Source organism: Juglans microcarpa x Juglans regia, chromosome 6S (assembly GCF_004785595.1).
Source record: "Juglans microcarpa x Juglans regia isolate MS1-56 chromosome 6S, Jm3101_v1.0, whole genome shotgun sequence".
Lineage (NCBI taxonomy): Eukaryota > Viridiplantae > Streptophyta > Magnoliopsida > Fagales > Juglandaceae > Juglans > Juglans microcarpa x Juglans regia.
The window spans coordinates 18,436,463-18,454,527 of record NC_054605.1 but is presented as its reverse complement, the minus strand read 5'-3'; the positions used below and the strand labels follow the sequence as shown (position 1 = coordinate 18,454,527).

The window sequence follows — 18,065 nt, the reverse complement described above, 5'->3', positions numbered from 1 at the left end:
TCGGACGGTCTCCATTTATATACACTGGAGGGAGGCTGGTGGAGGCGTTCGGCGCTCTTTCAAGGATCTTGCTTGGTTGGTTTATTGGGTGACACGTGGATTTGCTGACGCGATTGTGGTATATGCTTGGTAGCCGGTTGTAGTGGGTCCTATCCTGTATAAGCCACGCGTAAGGAAATTCCATGAAAATAAATTAAATAAAAATAAAAAAATTATAAAAATAAATTCATAAATTAAATTAAACTTAATCTAATAAAGTTATTTTTAACGTATTAAATAAAATCAAATTAATTTATAACTTTATTTTTATAAAATTTCTTTATTATAACCTTCTAGTATCTTTTTTTTTTTTTTTTTGATAAAAACAGAAAAACTTTTCATATGGTAAATCCTCAGAGAAACTTTTATTTGACCAAATTTTAGAATCTAATTTTAAAGTTCATAGCTATGGGATTGGAACTATTATATTATATGTGACAAGAAAGGCTGTGTGGTTATAATTGCTTGAGCAAAAGTTGAATGTATATATATGATATTTGAAAGTAGTTAACAAGCATGACACTTGACACTAGTGCACTCAATTTGACATTTCACGTGAGTTCCGAAGATTTTACTTTCGAAAACCCAACTCTCTTGACTTTTATTTATGTAATATAAATATTTTAATTATAAAGAGATTATATAAAAATATAAATTCACGTAATTTTATATAATATATAAAATTATAAAATTATTTTTATTATAAAATAAATTTAATATATTATAAATTTATCTAAGTATGTGAATTTATGTATATAATTTCTTTGTAGATGTAATATTTTTCTAATAATTTAGATATTTGGCTTTGATTGTGCGGTATTAAGTTCAAATGCATTAATGTTTTGCTTTAATTGTGCCGAAGTTCCTCTTAATTAATTGAGAACTACGTATTATCGGCCTTCCACTATATATCATTTATTGTAGGGTACAGGTAAAAGGATTCTGTCAAACAAAAATGGTCGACTCTACATATACCGCTTGGCACAGATTAGAGAGTATGCATTTTTTTATTTAAAATAAAAAACATATATATTATTTTATTAAGATTTTTTTTTTTTTTTATCAAATCGATCTAAATTCTAAATGTAGGCATTTTAAGTAATTATTCTTCATTTAATTAATTGATCTATAAGCTTATAATTTATCTGTAAATGATAAAACAACAAAATAAATAGTATTATTATTATATAATAAGTGTTAAACATATAATACAAATAATTAAATCTTTTTCTTTTCATATGGTATCAAAACAAATATAATGAATTCAACTCTTGACTCTATATTCAACTTTATTGAATTAAATATTTCGGACCTAATCATTAGAGGAGAGTATTGAAAATATAATACAAATAATTAAATCTAAATGTTTCGATTAGAGTCTGAGAATAATAATAATCAAAATTAACCTCTTAATTTTTGACAAAATCAAAGCCGAGTAGCAAGAAATAACTCAATAGGACTTTAGTAATGTGCATGACACACATATATAGTCTTAGGTATCACAGAAAATGGGATAAGATTTTCGTAGGATCCCATAAATTTAAATAAATAAATAAAAAGTGGCAAACAAAAAGGACAGGCTTTGGAAGCAGACTGGTCAACCATACGCAGCGGAGGTGCGTGAAAAAATGGGATTTTTGAGGTCCACAGACTCTACAGTACCACACGACGATAAGATTCGTCGAGCCTTCTCTTGCAACTCTTGGACGTTAACGCAAGCGCTTACGTACTGCAAAAAAACAAAAGAAGCCGGTGGAGGTAGCTAGGGCCCTCAGCCATGCGTCGGCTGCCATGCACACTCATGATGACCAATAACCCTTTCCAATGACGGAACTCAATTCGGCCACTACCTCCACTTTCACTCCTACGAAGCCCCCACTTCCCACTAGAAGAAGCCTTCCCCAGTAAAATCAAATGACTTTTTGTTTACGCGCGCTGCATGTCTGACTAATCTATTGAATTATTGATGGAGATCGGCCAAGATTTCCAAGCATGCCAGCTTAGTCTGCTTAGATGATGATCATATGATATTTAAGCATCACATTGCTCTATATGTCTCCACAATTCAACTTGAAAGACATTGGAGGTGTCGGTGAAATTGGAGGTGGGAGGCAGGTGCCCTTTGGGATTATGTAAAGTCCAAAATGGAGTTTTATAAAATGTACGTGTAGCAATCTAGCTTGGTCAATTTGTCAAACAGGTAGAAGTCACTGAGAAAGATATTGAAATACCGAGGCAGCGTACCTGGGATACACGTTAGCATGAAGAAAGAAACTTCTATCTTGTTTCTAGAATAGAAAGAAAGGAACAACTTCTATCTTGTTTCAATATATTCTATTACGACTCTTATCCCCTTCTCCCAATCAAGTATACAAAACTTCTTCGTTAGCCAATGGACTTTTTTTTTCCACGGGTCATTACACTTCCATTCTCAGCTTGGATCTCCTCCACTGATCTCTCTTAAGTGCTTTTCCCATGAGTTTGCATATGAGACAATACATTTAAATTGACGAGAAGAGAGATTTAATTAATTTAATTATATTTTAACATTTTATTTCATGTGTGATCGAAATTCTTTTTAAATAAACCAGTCAAACATACAAAATAAACGATATTTACAGTTTTAAAATGTATAAGGCTCGTACACTCATTTTAAAAGAACTGGATAAATTTTGGACCCACATAAAAAATTATTTTTTTAATACATACTCTTATCATTTTTTTCAAAATAAATATATGAGACTTACATACTCTAAAATTATATCTAATATTACTTAATATAAAATATTTAATTTAACGCGAATCATAAGTGGAGTTATGTTTTAAAAAGGATAAATGATACTTACCATCATGGAGTGTGTAGTCTCCATATACTTTTTTTGAAAAAAATGAATAAATTTGAGATCTACATAAAAAAAAAATTATTTATTAATAACAACCCTCACTTTTTTTAAAATAGAATACGTATATATCATTTATCTTTTAAAAAGACAGGTCAATAGTGGCTGCTTGAGCCAACTTGTGAAGGCTATAAAAGAAGAGTACCCACGGGTCATCTCTGTGAGAGGGAATACGAGAGTTGTTCAACTTGCGAGACATGAGTGTTTTGAGTGTAGATAGACCGAGTGGTGGTTGTGTGAAATTAGTGTCTTGCGTGGTGTCTTAAGTGGCATGGGCACAAAGTGGTACTGGTCTAAATTCTGTAAATTGCCTCAATTCCTTTCTTCTTCTTCTTCTTCTTCTTCTTCTTCTTCTTCTTCTTCTTCTTCTTTTTTTTTTTTTTTTTTTTTTAATTTTTTGTTTCCTTTACAATCGACTGATATATTTATTATTATGTGATGGTGAGTATGGAGAATGGTGACTTGGTCAGTGTAGAGATGTTGTACTCTTTCAACTCGATGGTCTATAGAGTCAGCTGGATCAGTTCATTCACTACTTGATTTGGGCCTGGCCTCTCAACTGAAGCCTGCTGTACTGTATTCCCAAAAAAAAAAAAAAAAAATAGACAGTGAGATAATATCTTTTTTTTTTTTTTTAAATAATATCAAATTTTTATTTGAGTCTTAAGTTTTTATCTTAGAATGCTCTCACGCACTTAATTTAAAAAAAAAAAGTAGTTAAATCTAAAATTCACAGTAACAAATAATATTTTTAATGATAGATTCTAAATTCTTTGAAAAGAATGCACGAAGTTTGTAGATTTTGATCACGTGCGGTTGACACAGACCATTTGCTCAGTCAAGTTGCAAAAAATGCGATTGATTTCGCTTGGTCCAAGAAAGCTAAAGGCCCATTTTCACTTAAAATATGGGTAAAGGTCCATATGTAAAAAGACTCAAAACCAGGTAGCATGCTGCATGCATGCATGCATGATGAACAAATTAAGAGCACGCTTATAATTATTAACTTAATGATCAGAAATATATAAGTGGCTAATTAGCAATTTTATAATCACGTATTAAATACTACTGACCAGTCTTCATCAAGCAAAATTTAGATTGCTTTCAATGCAATTGTAAATACTTAATTATGATCTTATATTTTATTACAAGTCGTCGTTTTTTTTAATCATGCTCTAAATATATTATGCTAGCTCTTATCCGAAGAACTGCATCATGCAGCATGCTGAATGCTTCAAAATCATACACATATGATAGATTAATCATATTATATATATATATATGCAGTCGATATTATTTTTTTGCAGTCATGAATATCAAATATTTGATCTTTGCGCGTGCATGCATGAATGGTTCAATCACAAGCCAAAGGATCCATTAATATATATATATATATATATATATATATATAAAATATGTTGGATAAGTGCTAATTAATTAGCCTCTGATGACTTTGATTAGGGAAAATGCATGCTTAATTTCTTAAGATATTTCTTATACGCACGCTGATCTTATCATGATATTCCTAACCATTTTCGATACATTATATATATATATATATATGATCATGTGTATATGGTAATATATATATATATATATATATATGCATAATTTCATTCGATCAATTCTTTTTGCTTGTCTAAATTCTTTGTACGTAGGTTCTGTTAAACTCTTTTTTGCAGTGTTTGTTAGGTCAAAAAAGGATTGGCAAATAGAGAAAGGTAAGAAATTTTTGTTTTTTTTTAGAAGAAGAAATTAAATACTCCAATTTTATTAATATTAATCAATCCGAATAATTAGCTCATCATCATGTAAGCTTGAGATCTCCTCCTCTAAAATCCACCCATCAAATAGATAGCTCAGAGTCACAAAATGATGTTATCCACCCAACTTTAGGACATCATGAGTAGTACTACTGCCATTATGCCAATTAATATATATATATATATATATATATATATAAATAATTTTTGGTTTTTTTTTTCGTATAAAGAATAAGATTATGTAACTAAGCACAGTTGACATCTTGTATTATAATTTAATATTTAAATAATTAGTATATATATTATGACATATATGATATAACTAAAAGAAAATTCAAGTGGCCCGCCTGCATCTAAATTAAAAGTTTTATTCTTTTTTTTTTTTTGGTTGGCTAAATTAAGACTTGAAGCTAAAGTTTTAGTACCCCAATCCAACCTGCATATTATCCTGTATATATATTCCATGCCATACACAATATGATATTTACGGTAAGAGAATTGTTACAAACAAATTATATAAAAGTAAATTAACAAATTGACGTGGTTTCATGAGATCTACTTTATATTAAAAATAATTTTATAATCTAACGTATTGCATCAAATTACGTCAGTTTGTGGATTTACTTTTGTATAATCTTTTTGTGGTTAAAGTATTTTCCTTAAGGTAATACCTACCTGAGTAATGATACACGGACAGTTATTGTTTGTTTATTAAACTGATTTATTTTTATAAATTATTTTACAAAAATATCCCTTATTTAAAATATATATAATTGTATAAAAAATTATAAAAATAATTGCAGGTGTAGCATTTTCCTAATACCTACAATCACTTACAGATTTTTAACACCAAACAGACAGAGAAAGTCTTTATGCATATAAATATATACTAATAATTAACTTGATCTTGATGGAAACGGGCTGCACTCTTATGGCTTCCTCAAATCACTGACAAGCTAGCTAGAGAACTGTTAAGTTTTATGGCAGCTTCTCGAATCACTCAATCGCTGAGAGCTTTCGTCTCGGATACCACTACCAGAAACTTAATTCGGCCTTTAAGAGTACGAAAGAGAGAAGCAAAAGCCAAATAATTAATAAAAAGCATATATAACAAAAAGAAGAAGAAGTAGATCAAGAAGAAAGATTGCCGTTTCCATGAATAGACATTAGATATCACCCTTTTCATCTCTGTCTTCTGATAAAGGTAATCAGAGACAAGAAGGCAAATCCTTCTGCATGCGAATCATGTCATCTTCACATGAAACTCCCACTTGATTTCCCAGAAAGCCTAAAATATATGTCGGTCGGGCATCATATGGTGAAGGTGATCCCTTTCTTTTTAAAATCTTTTGTTTTTTTGCTAGGGTTTAGTGGCCAGAAATGTACACTTGATATGCTAGCTGCTAACATATTATCATGCATGGCGTTTATCTCAAGTAATGGTAGGACCCAGATATGTAGTACTCAACCATATTATATCATTATATTTTTTTATTTTTTTAAAACTGTAAATGCGCGGAGATCATCCTGGCGTGCTATATCATAAAGTATATATAAAGTCATGTGTATCCAGTTAGCTTTCCAAATAATCAAGCACAAACCCTCTTATCTTCGCTGTACGTTCTTGTCCAAAACAAAAGAAGCTTACATTTAGGGGGAGACAAATGCTTGTCGCCGGTCGTGCGCCACCAAATGATCAGTCAGTAGCTATATAGCACCTCGAAGTTGAGTTATATTAATTTGCAGTAAATTGAGGTGGCCGCGCGGGGAGCTAGCCTGCAGGCCAGGAGCAAAAGAACCGAGGATATTTATTATAAGCATGTCGCCAAAAGAAAACAAGGTGGAGGGGTGGTCGTCCGAGGCAAAGGCCGCCGTGTTCTCAGTCATCGGCATGACATGCTCACCAGCATGTGCCGGCTCAGTCGAGAAGGCCATCATGCGGCTGCCGGGAATACGCGAGGCCGCGGTCGATGTTCTGAATAATAGAGCCCAAGTCCTTTACCACCCCAGTTTTGTCAACGTAAGTAATTAATTTCCTAGCATTCCTGGGTTTACCATTGATGTGCTGTTTGCTTGTTTTTTAAAGGATGTTAACGGAGTTCAGAAGGCAAGCTTCCTGATCTAAAATAGTTTTTAAACATGAAAACATTATTTATTAACTTTCTATAACGTTAAGTTTTTGTGGAATCTGGTTAAATTAATGGTTAAAGCATTTCATGTTTAGAAAAAATTATCTACTTTATGAAATGTTGTTGGACTTCATGTTTGTATGGAGCGGGATTTCATTTGTGTGCCATCTGATTTGATGATCCGACTCGACAATTATTTATTAAAGAGTTTTGATGAAATTTTTGACCTATTTGACCCTTGGTTCGGCCTGACCCACTGACTAGGGTTTATTAATCGGACTCAATCCGCTAATTAGGATTTGTTATAAATTATATTAAACCTTTGTATGGCCACACTGTTTCTTTAATCATTAATCAGAATAAAATTCTCCAATATAAATTACATTAAACTCTTGGATAGCGCCCGCGCGGGTATACCTTTGATCTTTCATTTTTTGCTTTACTCATTTTTTTATCTCTAGGTTCCTAACTGTTAGAATATTAATATTATAGAATATTACCAGACTTAGAATATATTCATAATATTCTAATCTATATGAAAATATGACTTATTCTCTACCATTTTTAGTTTATCATGTAAATCAATCAATATCAATTAGTATCATTGATTGATTGTATTTCTATTATTTCTCTAGTCACATTTTTCTATAAATAGGAACATATGTTATGTATTCAAACACTTCATAATTGTAAAGATGTAGTCCTAAAAATGTCTCCATATAATAAAGAATATTATTATACTTAGAATTCAATATTATATTGAGGGAGAAATTAAATTTAGGGCTACATGATTGCTATTTTAATTTTGGAACTATGATATTAATGCAACTGACAGTACTTTTTCTCACCATGGTAAAGAAAGATATCTCTGTCGCTTCTCATAGAGCCTCTCTGTGTCTGTACTGAAGAGTTTGTTTTATAAGAATTATTGGGGGGTTAATACCAATTAGGGTTCGAGGATTTTGAATGTTACGCTGCATGACATTTTACTATACTTATTTTCTGTCTCCTTATAATTTTCTTTTAATAATTATTCTTTTTTTGTGCAGTACTTGTCATGTTCTCTCTTAAATAGCCCCTTGCTTCTCCCTTTTCCCTGTGCAGAAACTTTGGCTTTCTTTCTTGATTGCTTGACAGACTTGTCATGTCCTCTTTTGTAAAGAAATATAGATAGAATCTATTTAACACTTTGTAATAAGTAGATATATCTTTGCTTGGGCCAATTAATTTTATCGAGATTCACTGCAATTTCCTCTCTAGATTGCAGTATAATTCGGGTGAGGAAAATTGTACTGATTAAATGAGATGAAATTAATTGACAAAAGTTGTGAAAACAAACGAGGCAGAGAAATTGTGTTTGTGGTGTCCCTGTTAGTCGTTCTATGCAAACACTTGCTGGCAAATTTGACAATTGCTTAAGGTAATTTAAGTGATGTTTTTGAATTTGCCCATATTCTAAGCTTTTATCATTATTTCCAATGATTTTATAGGAGCAAACAATTCGTGAGACTATTGAAAATGTTGGATTTCAAGCAACATTGATCAGTAATGACAAGAATATTAAGAGATCCACTCAAGTATGCAAAATACACGTAAATGGAATGACTTGCACCTCCTGCTCCTCCACTATTGAATCGGCTCTGCAAGCAATTCCAGGCGTTCAAAAGGCCCAAGTGGCCTTGGCAACTGAAGAAGCAGAAATTCATTATAGTCCTAAGACTGTGAGCTGTAATAAACTATTGGAAACCATAGAAAACACTGGATTTGAAGCCATGCTCATTAGTACTGGGGAAGAAATAAGTAACATAGAGCTTAAAGTTGATGGTTTAGACACAGATCATCATACAACAAGACTGATTGAAAAGTCTCTTCAAGCAATCCCTGGGGTTCAAGAGATAATCATATACCCTGAACTTAACAAAGTTTCAATTTCTTACAAACCCGATATGACAGGACCTAGAACTTTCATCAGTGTCATTGAATCTACTGGTGGTGGATGTTTTAAAGCAAGCGTATACCCCAAAGGAGGAGGAAAAGAAGCTCGTAGACAGGAGGAGATTAAGCAGTATTATCGATTCTTTTTATGGAGTTTGGTTTTTACGATTCCTGTGTTTCTAACATCCATGGTTTTGATGTATATCCCTGGATTTAGGCAGGTACTAGATACTAAGGTAATCAACATGTTGACAGTTGGCATGGTTGTGAGGTGGGAGCTCTCTACACCAGTACAGTTCATTATAGGGCGGAGATTCTACTTTGGTTCCTATAAAGCTTTGCGCCATGGTTCTGCTAATATGGATGTTTTGATCGTTTTGGGAACAAATGCAGCCTACTTCTATTCTGTCTACTCATTGCTAAGGGCTGCTTATTCAAAAGATTTCAAGGGTACAGATTTCTTTGAGACTAGCACGATGCTTATCTCTTTTATTCTACTTGGGAAATATTTAGAGGTTTTGGCGAAGGGAAAGACATCAGAGGCCATTGCCAAGCTTTTGGAATTGACTCCTGAAACAACAATATTGTTAACTTTGGACGGTGAAGGAAATGACGTGAGCGAACAAGAAATTGATGGTCGGCTAATACAAAAGAATGATGCAATTAAAATTATCCCTGGTGCCAAAGTAGCCTCAGATGGTTATGTTCTGCGGGGGGAAAGCCACGTAAATGAGAGCATGATAACAGGAGAATCACGGCCAGTGGCAAAACGGAAGGGAGACACAGTGATTGGAGGAACTGTGAATGAGAATGGGGTGTTGCAAATTAAAGCAACACGAGTAGGATCAGATACTGCTCTTTCTCAGATTGTTCGACTTGTCGAGTCAGCACAGATGGCTAAAGCTCCTATCCAGAAGTATGCTGACCGCATTTCCAAATACTTTGTGCCTCTGGTGAGAGTACAGACTACATGCTTTATCCTCTCTCTTGATTCATTTTCCCCTGCGGTTTGACTTCAATTATTTTGTTTGTCGAGGCCATTGTTAAAGAAATAGGCTTTTTCTGCAGGTCATTATACTTTCATTGTCAACTTGGTTTGCCTGGTTTTTGGCTGGGAAGTTCCATGCCTACCCAAAATCATGGATTCCATCTTCCATGAGTAGCTTTGAACTTGCACTTCAGTTTGGTATTTCTGTCATGGTCATTGCTTGCCCTTGTGCTCTAGGCCTAGCAACTCCAACTGCTGTTATGGTTGGCACTGGAGTTGGCGCATCTCAAGGTGTACTCATTAAAGGCGGCCAAGCTTTGGAAAGTGCTCATAAGGTAGCATGTGAAATTCATCTTGATTCTTCGATTTTCTCCAATCAATTTATATTGAATTTCTTTGAAGTTGCAGCTTGTCCCATGGATACTGCTGTCAACATTACGTTAAAGCAATATATAAGAATTAAGGCTTCTCCTTTTGCAATCACTTCTCGTGGTACACTTCTCCATCCTCCCAGTCAACATTTTTTCCATTTTACTCTCTAGTTGCCAAAAAGAGAGAAAAAGTAGGAAGTGATTTAGGAATAGTACAAGTTCAATCGCCACCCAAATGCTTGTGGGTTTCCCAAATTTCTTATCTTTTGGTGGTTTCTATATTAAAACTACTTTAGTTGGTAGAACTTTATAGGAACACGACGAAGTTAAAACTCAAACTCAGTAGATCTTTCTTGAATTTTTGTCCCTAATCTGGACCAATATTCTTTCTATATATCCATAGATACTGTTAGGTGTCTGCCCGACAGCATTCTTCAGACTTGCTTTCTGTGTGCATGTTTGCTCTTGTAGGCGAACTGCATCATGTTTGACAAGACGGGGACTCTCACAGTAGGGAAACCTGTGGTCGTTAACACACAACTCTTGAAAAAAATGGAGCGTCAAGAATTCTATGTACTAATTGCTGCAACAGAGGTACTCGGTCTTTTCTTGTTCTTTTTCTGTGGAATATCACTCTTTAGTAGATGAGAGATCTATCTTTGAAGCCAAAGTGATGTTATGTATCTCTGGCACTGATAATATTGGCCTGGTATATCTCTACTAGGTGAACAGTGAACACCCATTAGCAAAGGCCATAGTGGAGTATGCCAAGAACTTCGTAGAAGATAAAGAGAATCCCGCCTGGCCAGAAGCACGAGCCTTTATCTCAATTACTGGCCATGGAGTGAAAGCCAGTGTTCAAAACAGGGAAATAATTGTGGGAAACAAAAGCTTGATGTTCAACCAGAACGTTGAAATTCCATTGGATGCTGAAGATATACTTGCAAAAGCTGAAGGGATGGCTCAAACTGGGATTCTAGTAGCTATAGATAGGGAGGTGGCTGGAGTTCTAGCCATATCTGATCCTCTTAAACCAGGTGCTCGAGAAGTCATTTCCATTCTCAAGTCTATGAAGATTAGGAGCATAATGGTGACAGGTGATAATTGGGGCACTGCCAATTCCGTTGCCGGTGAAGTCGGAATTGAAACTGTCATTGCAGAAGCCAAACCAGAAGACAAAGCAAAGAAAGTGAGGGATTTTCAGGTACATGGTCAGTAAAAATTTTTGATGTCACGATTGTGTGAAAATATGGATACATTCCACAGTTTCTATCTATCAAGCAGTTGACAGGTGTGGATGACATGGTGCTCCTCCTATATCAAAGGATGTAGTGTCATTCAATTTGGTTAAATAAGCATTAATTTATAATGGCATATCGTCTTGAGATAGGATAGGAGTACAAGTACTTGTAGGTATGCTGGGACTATCTAACAATTATTTTTACGTACCTAGTCAATACATCCGCCTCCATTAACATCTTTTTGCTGTATACATCCATAATTACTTTTAACGTCATGACTAACACTTGGATATAGTCATAGGCCTAGACCAAGTTCAATGCGACTTTATCGTCTTGATAAAACGTACACATCTCTCTCTTTTTTTCCTCTTTCACAGGCTGAAGGTTACATTGTGGCAATGGTGGGAGATGGCATAAACGACTCACCAGCACTTGCAGTAGCAAATGTCGGAATGGCTATTGGCGCTGGCACAGACATTGCCATTGAGGCAGCGGACATTGTTCTAATGAGGAACAACTTGGAGGATGTTATAACTGCCATTGATCTTTCCAGGAAAACCTTCACGCGTATACTTCTAAACTACATCTGGGCTTTGGGATATAACATTCTTGGCATCCCTATTGCTGCAGGTTTTCTTTTTCCATTTACTGGATTTCGTTTGCCACCATGGATTGCTGGAGCAGCAATGGCAGCCTCATCTGTCAGTGTTGTTTGCAGTTCCCTCTTGTTGAAGTATTACAGGAGACCCCGGAAGCTGGACAACCTGGAGATACATGGGATAACGATCGAGTAATCAATAATGATTTTTTTCGTCTGACTATATGCATCTAGGAGTGAAGGTTCTCCATAGAAATAAATTTAGGCGATGTTTTCATTGAAGAAAATATGTAAACAGCTGTAGATCATCAGATACATATTGATTTCATAACCGATCACCTCTTAAATTGTGCACCCATTAACTTCAAATTGTAAACCAACCTTCTTATACTTGGCTATGAAAAGTTTATTTCTTTTGTGAATGCATGTGTCAGTTGGAATAATTTTCTGTTTCTAAATTCAATGAATAAAAATTGAATAATACTAGTAGTATGTCCTCTCATTTTAACTGTTTATTTATTTAATTTTTTTTATTGGATAATTAAAAAAATAACTATTAATATATTGATATATATATTTTAAAATATTTAAAGATGTTAAAAAAATGTGAAAAGAAAAAATAAAAAAGATAAATTTTGCTTAGGCAGCACGCCAATAATGACAGAGCGGTAGCCTAGCTCCCCTCATAAAAATTTACGCCATAGTATACCAAACATGTTTGATAAATGATATTGCTTTCATATGACTGCTTTTGGAAATAGATTGTTCGAGACCTTTAAAAACGTATTGCACAATTTTCAAAAGCACCCGGACTCAAACATGAAACGGGTTATACACGTAAAAAAGAAAAGTACAAATAAAGCCAAACACAATTGAATTCTAAAATAAATTTTACATTATTTCACATGAACTCCTTGTAATTTGCTGGATAACTTGATAAGTCAGGCATTTGTGACCCACCAGGCGAAACTGCTGGTTTCTAGTTCACATTTTCAATGCCAATCATAGCCTTGATCCACATTAAAAATCCTAAAGAGTTTTATTACATTATCTTTGTACAATGCTCAATCTTGTAAACTATGACATTTACAATGCTTAATAAACAGCAACATGGTTTTCACATCTTTGAAGGCAACTTTCTTATGCTAGGCTCTGTCTCACTGTTTGCACGCACTGAGCGCTGCACTGCGAGTTTTGACTTGGCTTTATAGAGGATGGTATGTACTTCATCAAAGTGAGGTCTTGTTGCATTTCTTGTATCCTCAATCCACTGCTGAACTTTCTTGTGTGGGCCTAGTATACGGCTGTGATCCTTCTCATCCAAAACCTATATATGGCAATAAGTAATACAATGTGACCCATAATGTCACCTAGATAACTAGTCTTTGTTTGTAACAAACTTGTAGTTATAACAAGAATAGATCAAGAACAAATCCCTCTGCAGAACCATAGATTAGAACTCCAACTAATAAAGTATACTTCTGCAATTTTTTCTTCAAAAAGATAAAAAAAAAAAAACTTATCTCGCTTACTGATCTCAACTAGGGGTGTAACAGGTCCAGTTTGGTCTGGTTTTGGACAAAATCTAGGACCGAACCGGTATATACCGGTTTTGTATTTTTCAAAACCGATTACGCACTGATTTCCCTCCTAAACCGGTACTTTCAGTTTTACCGGTTTCCGGTTCGGTCCAGTCCGGTTTTTCGATTTTTTTTAAAATGTAAGTTTCACAATTTGTCATTAAAAATTTGTTTATAAAAAAAGTGATTTAAAAAAATCTGTTTTATACTTTTATTAATATATTAGACTATATAATAGTATTAATATTAGACTATTGGTATAGTTATAAGTTATATATTAGTATTAGTTATAAACTATATATTTATTATTAGTATTAGTTATAAACTTTTAGTGATTTAGTATTAACATTTTATGTAATAATTTATAAATTATAATAACAAATTATTTCATATGTGAATATATATAATTATATATATTATATATAAAAATTTCACATAAAAATTTATAATTATACATAATATATAAAACTTATATATATTAATATATATATATAATATTTTGTATAAAACTTATATATACAATAATACAAATATTATTTTTTATATATATTTTTTATCAACGGGTCCGGTCCGAAAAATCTTAAAACTGAAATCGGACCGAAACCGGCCGGTTTTCACATTCTAAGAACCGGTCCCAGACCGGACCGGTTCAAAACCGGTACAATCGGTCCAGTCCGAACCGGTTTTCCGGTTTGAATTTATACCCCTAATCTCAACAAACACCAATTACCACTTGTCCTGGTCTGAGCTATCTTTAGAGCATTTTAAGCGTGCAATCTCCTTATAATGACCACTTTTTGTTTAATGTTTACGTTTTCTCGGTCAATGATCTCAACAAATGCCAATTAACATGCCACCATATAGAAATTAACTCTAGTAAAGAACAAAACTCCCCTTTTTAGCTAGGGGCAACAACAGAAGCATTGAATCATATCTTTACCTCTAGTTGCATAATCTCACAAATGAGGCTAAGATCCGCTATGGATGGTTGAAAGCCACCCAGCAAGAAGCGTCCATTCCCCTTGAGCCAAATGGACTCTATTTTTGACAGAGATGAGGATAGAAGTTTCTCGGCTTGAGAAGCCGCTTGTGGATTCAGGGGAAACCCAAGTGCTGGTGCCAGAACGGTATTAAAAACAAACGAGGCTGAAATAATAAAAGTCAAGTAAAAAAACTCTAGCTCGTCAGAAAAGAGAAAACTTGGTCAAGTGCATTGAAATGCCAAATGTGTATAAGTATTGCCACATTTTGAAGGAATAACCAGAAACAACTGATATTTAATGATTCCATGCTGATTAATGTATATCCACTAGATTGCAAATAAATGTACAATCAGGAGATGTAGAGTTATATTTGATAACACTTAATAACTAAGAGCATCTTTTGGAGTTGACACCTGCGGCCTGCCGTAGATTAGAGTGATGCCAATCCAATACTGAGTGGATCTTCGCTCTCCTGGAAACATCAGCCGGATACCTGATAGTATGAACAGAAAAGGAAGTTAAAAACCTGGCCGCAGAATGAAATTATTGAGACTAAATATGGATCACAACAAACCACCAGGAAATAGTAACATTTCTGCAGCCGGATGCTCGTAGATATGAACAAGATTTTAACCTAATTTATGCACACACTGGTATCTAAGTTGGAGTGATTTTATGTCAAATACATCTATCCTTTAAATTTAAGACACAGGGCATGCCCTACTAATTGAAACTCAGTTTTCTTCTTCTATACACTAAGGTGAGGTGTCAATTTAAAACCTGAATCTAGATTTAAGGAATAAAACAGAGTATCACTGTGGTCAAGGACTCCTGGCAAACAAGACGTCTGCTCCTTGGTTTTGTTGGATAAAAGTGAGACTTGAATTAGACCAAAGCACTACCCATATTCATGTACTCACCAAAACCTGCACCATCCTTCGACTAAATCACATATTTTGATTGTCAATAAAATATAACCTGGAAACTAACTGCAAGAAGGGCCACTCTATTTACCAGTGATCTGCGACTCTAGGAAATGCACAAGCAAGATAGATAAGAATCGCATGACTGCAAAAAAAAAAAAAAAAAAAATTAAAAAAATAGCTTCATTAGATAAATCAATGGATAAATTGAAAAGTTTCATTATTCAAATCAATGGGTAAATTGAGAAAGAATAAAACATAGCAGATCTTCAACAGCATAAATTATAAGTAAAACTTCAAGAAAGTCTAGTTATAAGCATCACAGGCCAAAAGCATCAATAACAAGTATTTATAAATAACTATATATGTATACATAGGGTGGATCTTACTTAAGGAAAACAAGAACGATGAGTCAACTAAGACAACAACTCAAATATAGAAGCATGACAACATATGCAGCATTGAGCTTTAGTCTAGATGATGGCCATTAAGAAGCCACAATGTGCATGTTCCAGACCCTTAAAATTGAATAATACATATAAGAAATGAGGCTGGCATGATTCATCATAGATATCTACACCATTGTTTTTAAGAGAATCCAACAAAATTATCATAAATATCCATATTATATAAGAGAGAGAAATCCAAAGGAACCCACAGCTATGATAATAATCTCCTAGAGAAGCACTTGAACCAGGGAAGCCCAAGAGAACCTACTCACTGCTATCAGCAAAATAACTATCAATTGGTGGATTACACAGACAATATTTCAAAAGAAATGCAAACCATCGTCTCTGCAACGACCAAATATGTGCATGCTTTTGGAATTAAAATTTCTCCCCATGATAGTTCAATTGCAGTATTGATTACAAAAGCTGAGAAAATTCCCTTCCAATTCTTCAAGAAATCAAATCTTATTGGCGAAAACTAGCAAATTATGACGAAGCATGGAATCGAAATCTTTGATTACCTCTCAAACAATTTAAATCTTCCATCAACAATAGCTGGAACTTTCTCCATAGGGTTTATTTCTGAAAATACATAAAAGGGGGAACAAAGAAGTGAGCTCAAAAGTAAGAATCAAACCCGAGAGCTCATTCCACCCCAACCCACAGATGCATCTGCTTCATCACATCCACTTTACAATTCAATTGTCTAAAAGGTTTTTTTTTTTTTTCCTGAACTTGCAGTCGTTGCTTTCTTCACCTACGGTAACAACGTGTTTTCTCTCAAACAGCCCATAGGTATTACGTTAGCAAGGCCATGAATTCGATCAATATGATCATGCCGAACTCAGAAGATTAATTCATGTACATACGTATGCGCGCTCACAGGTATTAATGTATGTATGTATAGATAAATAAATACATACATACATACATACATACATATATATATATGTACCTTTGAACTCTGCAGACAAGTGCTGGCGTTTGGACAGATCCACTTTGATTTCCTCGAAGTCTATACCATTAACCCTGATAGCACCCAGAAAGAAAAAAGAGGAAAACGCAGATTCCAATTACAGTAGATAACGATAGAACTATACCAAAAAATGAAGATAATATAACAAAAACTCGAAAAAAAAAATGAAAAGGATGATGAGGGAATATGTAGAATTACTTGCAGAAGATAATAACGGCCCGAGACGGCTGGGACATCCGATCCGCGTACACTTTCAGCTTCATTTTTTTTCTTGGTTTCCCGTAGTCTTCTCTCTCTCTCTCTCTCTCTCTCTCTCTCTCTCTCTCTCACTGAGGTTAAGTGAATAGGAGGCGCGGATTGTGTACAGCTTGTCAGCTTTCCAACTCCTGTTGGTTTGGTTCCAAAAGAAAGCGAAGTCGAGTATTTAAGCTGTTAAAGCGGTAAAATTGTCTGGACTGATATTTTTGTAACGAGGTGGATGAAACTGGTTAGGGACGAGACTTATAGAAGCGAATACTTATCTATAGAGGCGATTATTTAAACTCAACCAATTTTCTAGGATAATTTTAAAACTCATCGCTCGGAAAATAATTACATATTAATAATTACCGAAGAGAATCTTTGAGTTTGAGGGAGGTACAAACTACAATGCATGTTAATAATTACATGCATGATCCTCTGATCGATCTGAGAGGAAACTTCTGACTCGGATCCACGTGAGTGATCCCTTGATTTTGAGGAAGGTACAAACTACAATGAATGTTATTACTGTCGATCCCAAGAGTTCTTGACCGTTCATTTACTGGTATTTTCCCATCAAGAACATGCCGCCCCCACTTTCAATAAATTCATCCAGAGTCGTTTCAAGCAACCCACCAAAAGGAATGGCTTGTTCAATATGTAAGATTGCATGATGTAATTTCGAAGAGAAGTAACAAAAGCATAAACTTTTCGAACTTTTATTATATCTCTATCTCTCCCATTCGATTGAGCAATCAGAGGATCTCATTTACATCTCATGATCCAAACGTTTACCAACCGGAAGCCGTGCAGACCCTACCATTTCTCTTACAAACGGAAACACTGTATTCGTCGCAATATCAGTCCTTACATTTTGTTGAACAAAACCTCTCTCGTTGCCATTGCTGCATCTCTGGTTTTCACTTCTTTGTTTGATTCCTCGTTCTGCG

At 34.4% G+C, this 18,065-nt stretch overlaps 2 protein-coding genes across 3 annotated transcripts; one reads left to right on the top strand and one right to left on the bottom strand.

The window, feature by feature from the left end:
* Window positions 1-5,857: 5,857 nt before the first annotated feature.
* Window positions 5,858-12,440, top strand: LOC121237517 (probable copper-transporting ATPase HMA5). The gene is made up of 6 exons (XM_041134276.1): window positions 5,858-6,722; window positions 8,322-9,719; window positions 9,835-10,089; window positions 10,597-10,719; window positions 10,850-11,329; window positions 11,744-12,440. The coding sequence occupies exons 1-6, from the start codon at window positions 6,522-6,524 to the stop codon at window positions 12,158-12,160; spliced, it is 2,874 nt and encodes a 957-aa protein (XP_040990210.1). The 5' UTR covers window positions 5,858-6,521; the 3' UTR covers window positions 12,161-12,440.
* Window positions 12,441-12,843: 403 nt separating this feature from the next.
* Window positions 12,844-17,312, bottom strand: LOC121237620 (glutathione S-transferase T1-like). Of its 2 annotated transcripts, XM_041134449.1 has the most exons (7): window positions 17,074-17,309; window positions 16,855-16,928; window positions 16,421-16,481; window positions 15,542-15,595; window positions 14,941-15,020; window positions 14,485-14,690; window positions 12,844-13,291 (listed from the first exon to the last, which is right to left on the bottom strand). In XM_041134449.1, exons 1-7 carry the CDS (start codon window positions 17,136-17,138, stop codon window positions 13,082-13,084), a joined length of 750 nt encoding a protein of 249 aa, XP_040990383.1. In that variant the 5' UTR covers window positions 17,139-17,309; the 3' UTR covers window positions 12,844-13,081. The 2 variants fall into 2 exon arrangements, with proteins under 2 accessions (XP_040990383.1, XP_040990384.1); XM_041134450.1 differs by lacking the exon at window positions 15,542-15,595 and having other exon boundaries at window positions 17,074-17,312.
* Between the last annotated feature and the right edge of the window lie 753 nt (window positions 17,313-18,065).

Excerpts from the sequence above, each read along its gene's own strand:
- LOC121237517 (XM_041134276.1), top strand. The coding sequence starts at position 6,522 with ATGTCGCCAAAAGAAAACAAGGTGGAGGGGTGGTCGTCCGAGGCAAAG. Across the intron at positions 9,720-9,834 it reads CCAAATACTTTGTGCCTCTG|GTCATTATACTTTCATTGTC; the intron begins GTGAGAGTACAG and ends CTTTTTCTGCAG. Across the intron at positions 10,720-10,849 it reads TACTAATTGCTGCAACAGAG|GTGAACAGTGAACACCCATT; the intron begins GTACTCGGTCTT and ends TATCTCTACTAG.
- LOC121237620 (XM_041134449.1), bottom strand. The coding sequence starts at position 17,138 with ATGAAGCTGAAAGTGTACGCGGATCGGATGTCCCAGCCGTCTCGGGCC. Across the intron at positions 16,929-17,073 it reads GCCGTTATTATCTTCTGCAA|GGTTAATGGTATAGACTTCG; the intron begins GTAATTCTACAT and ends GGGTGCTATCAG. Across the intron at positions 15,596-16,420 it reads AGATTTAAATTGTTTGAGAG|TCATGCGATTCTTATCTATC; the intron begins GTAATCAAAGAT and ends TTTTTTTTGCAG.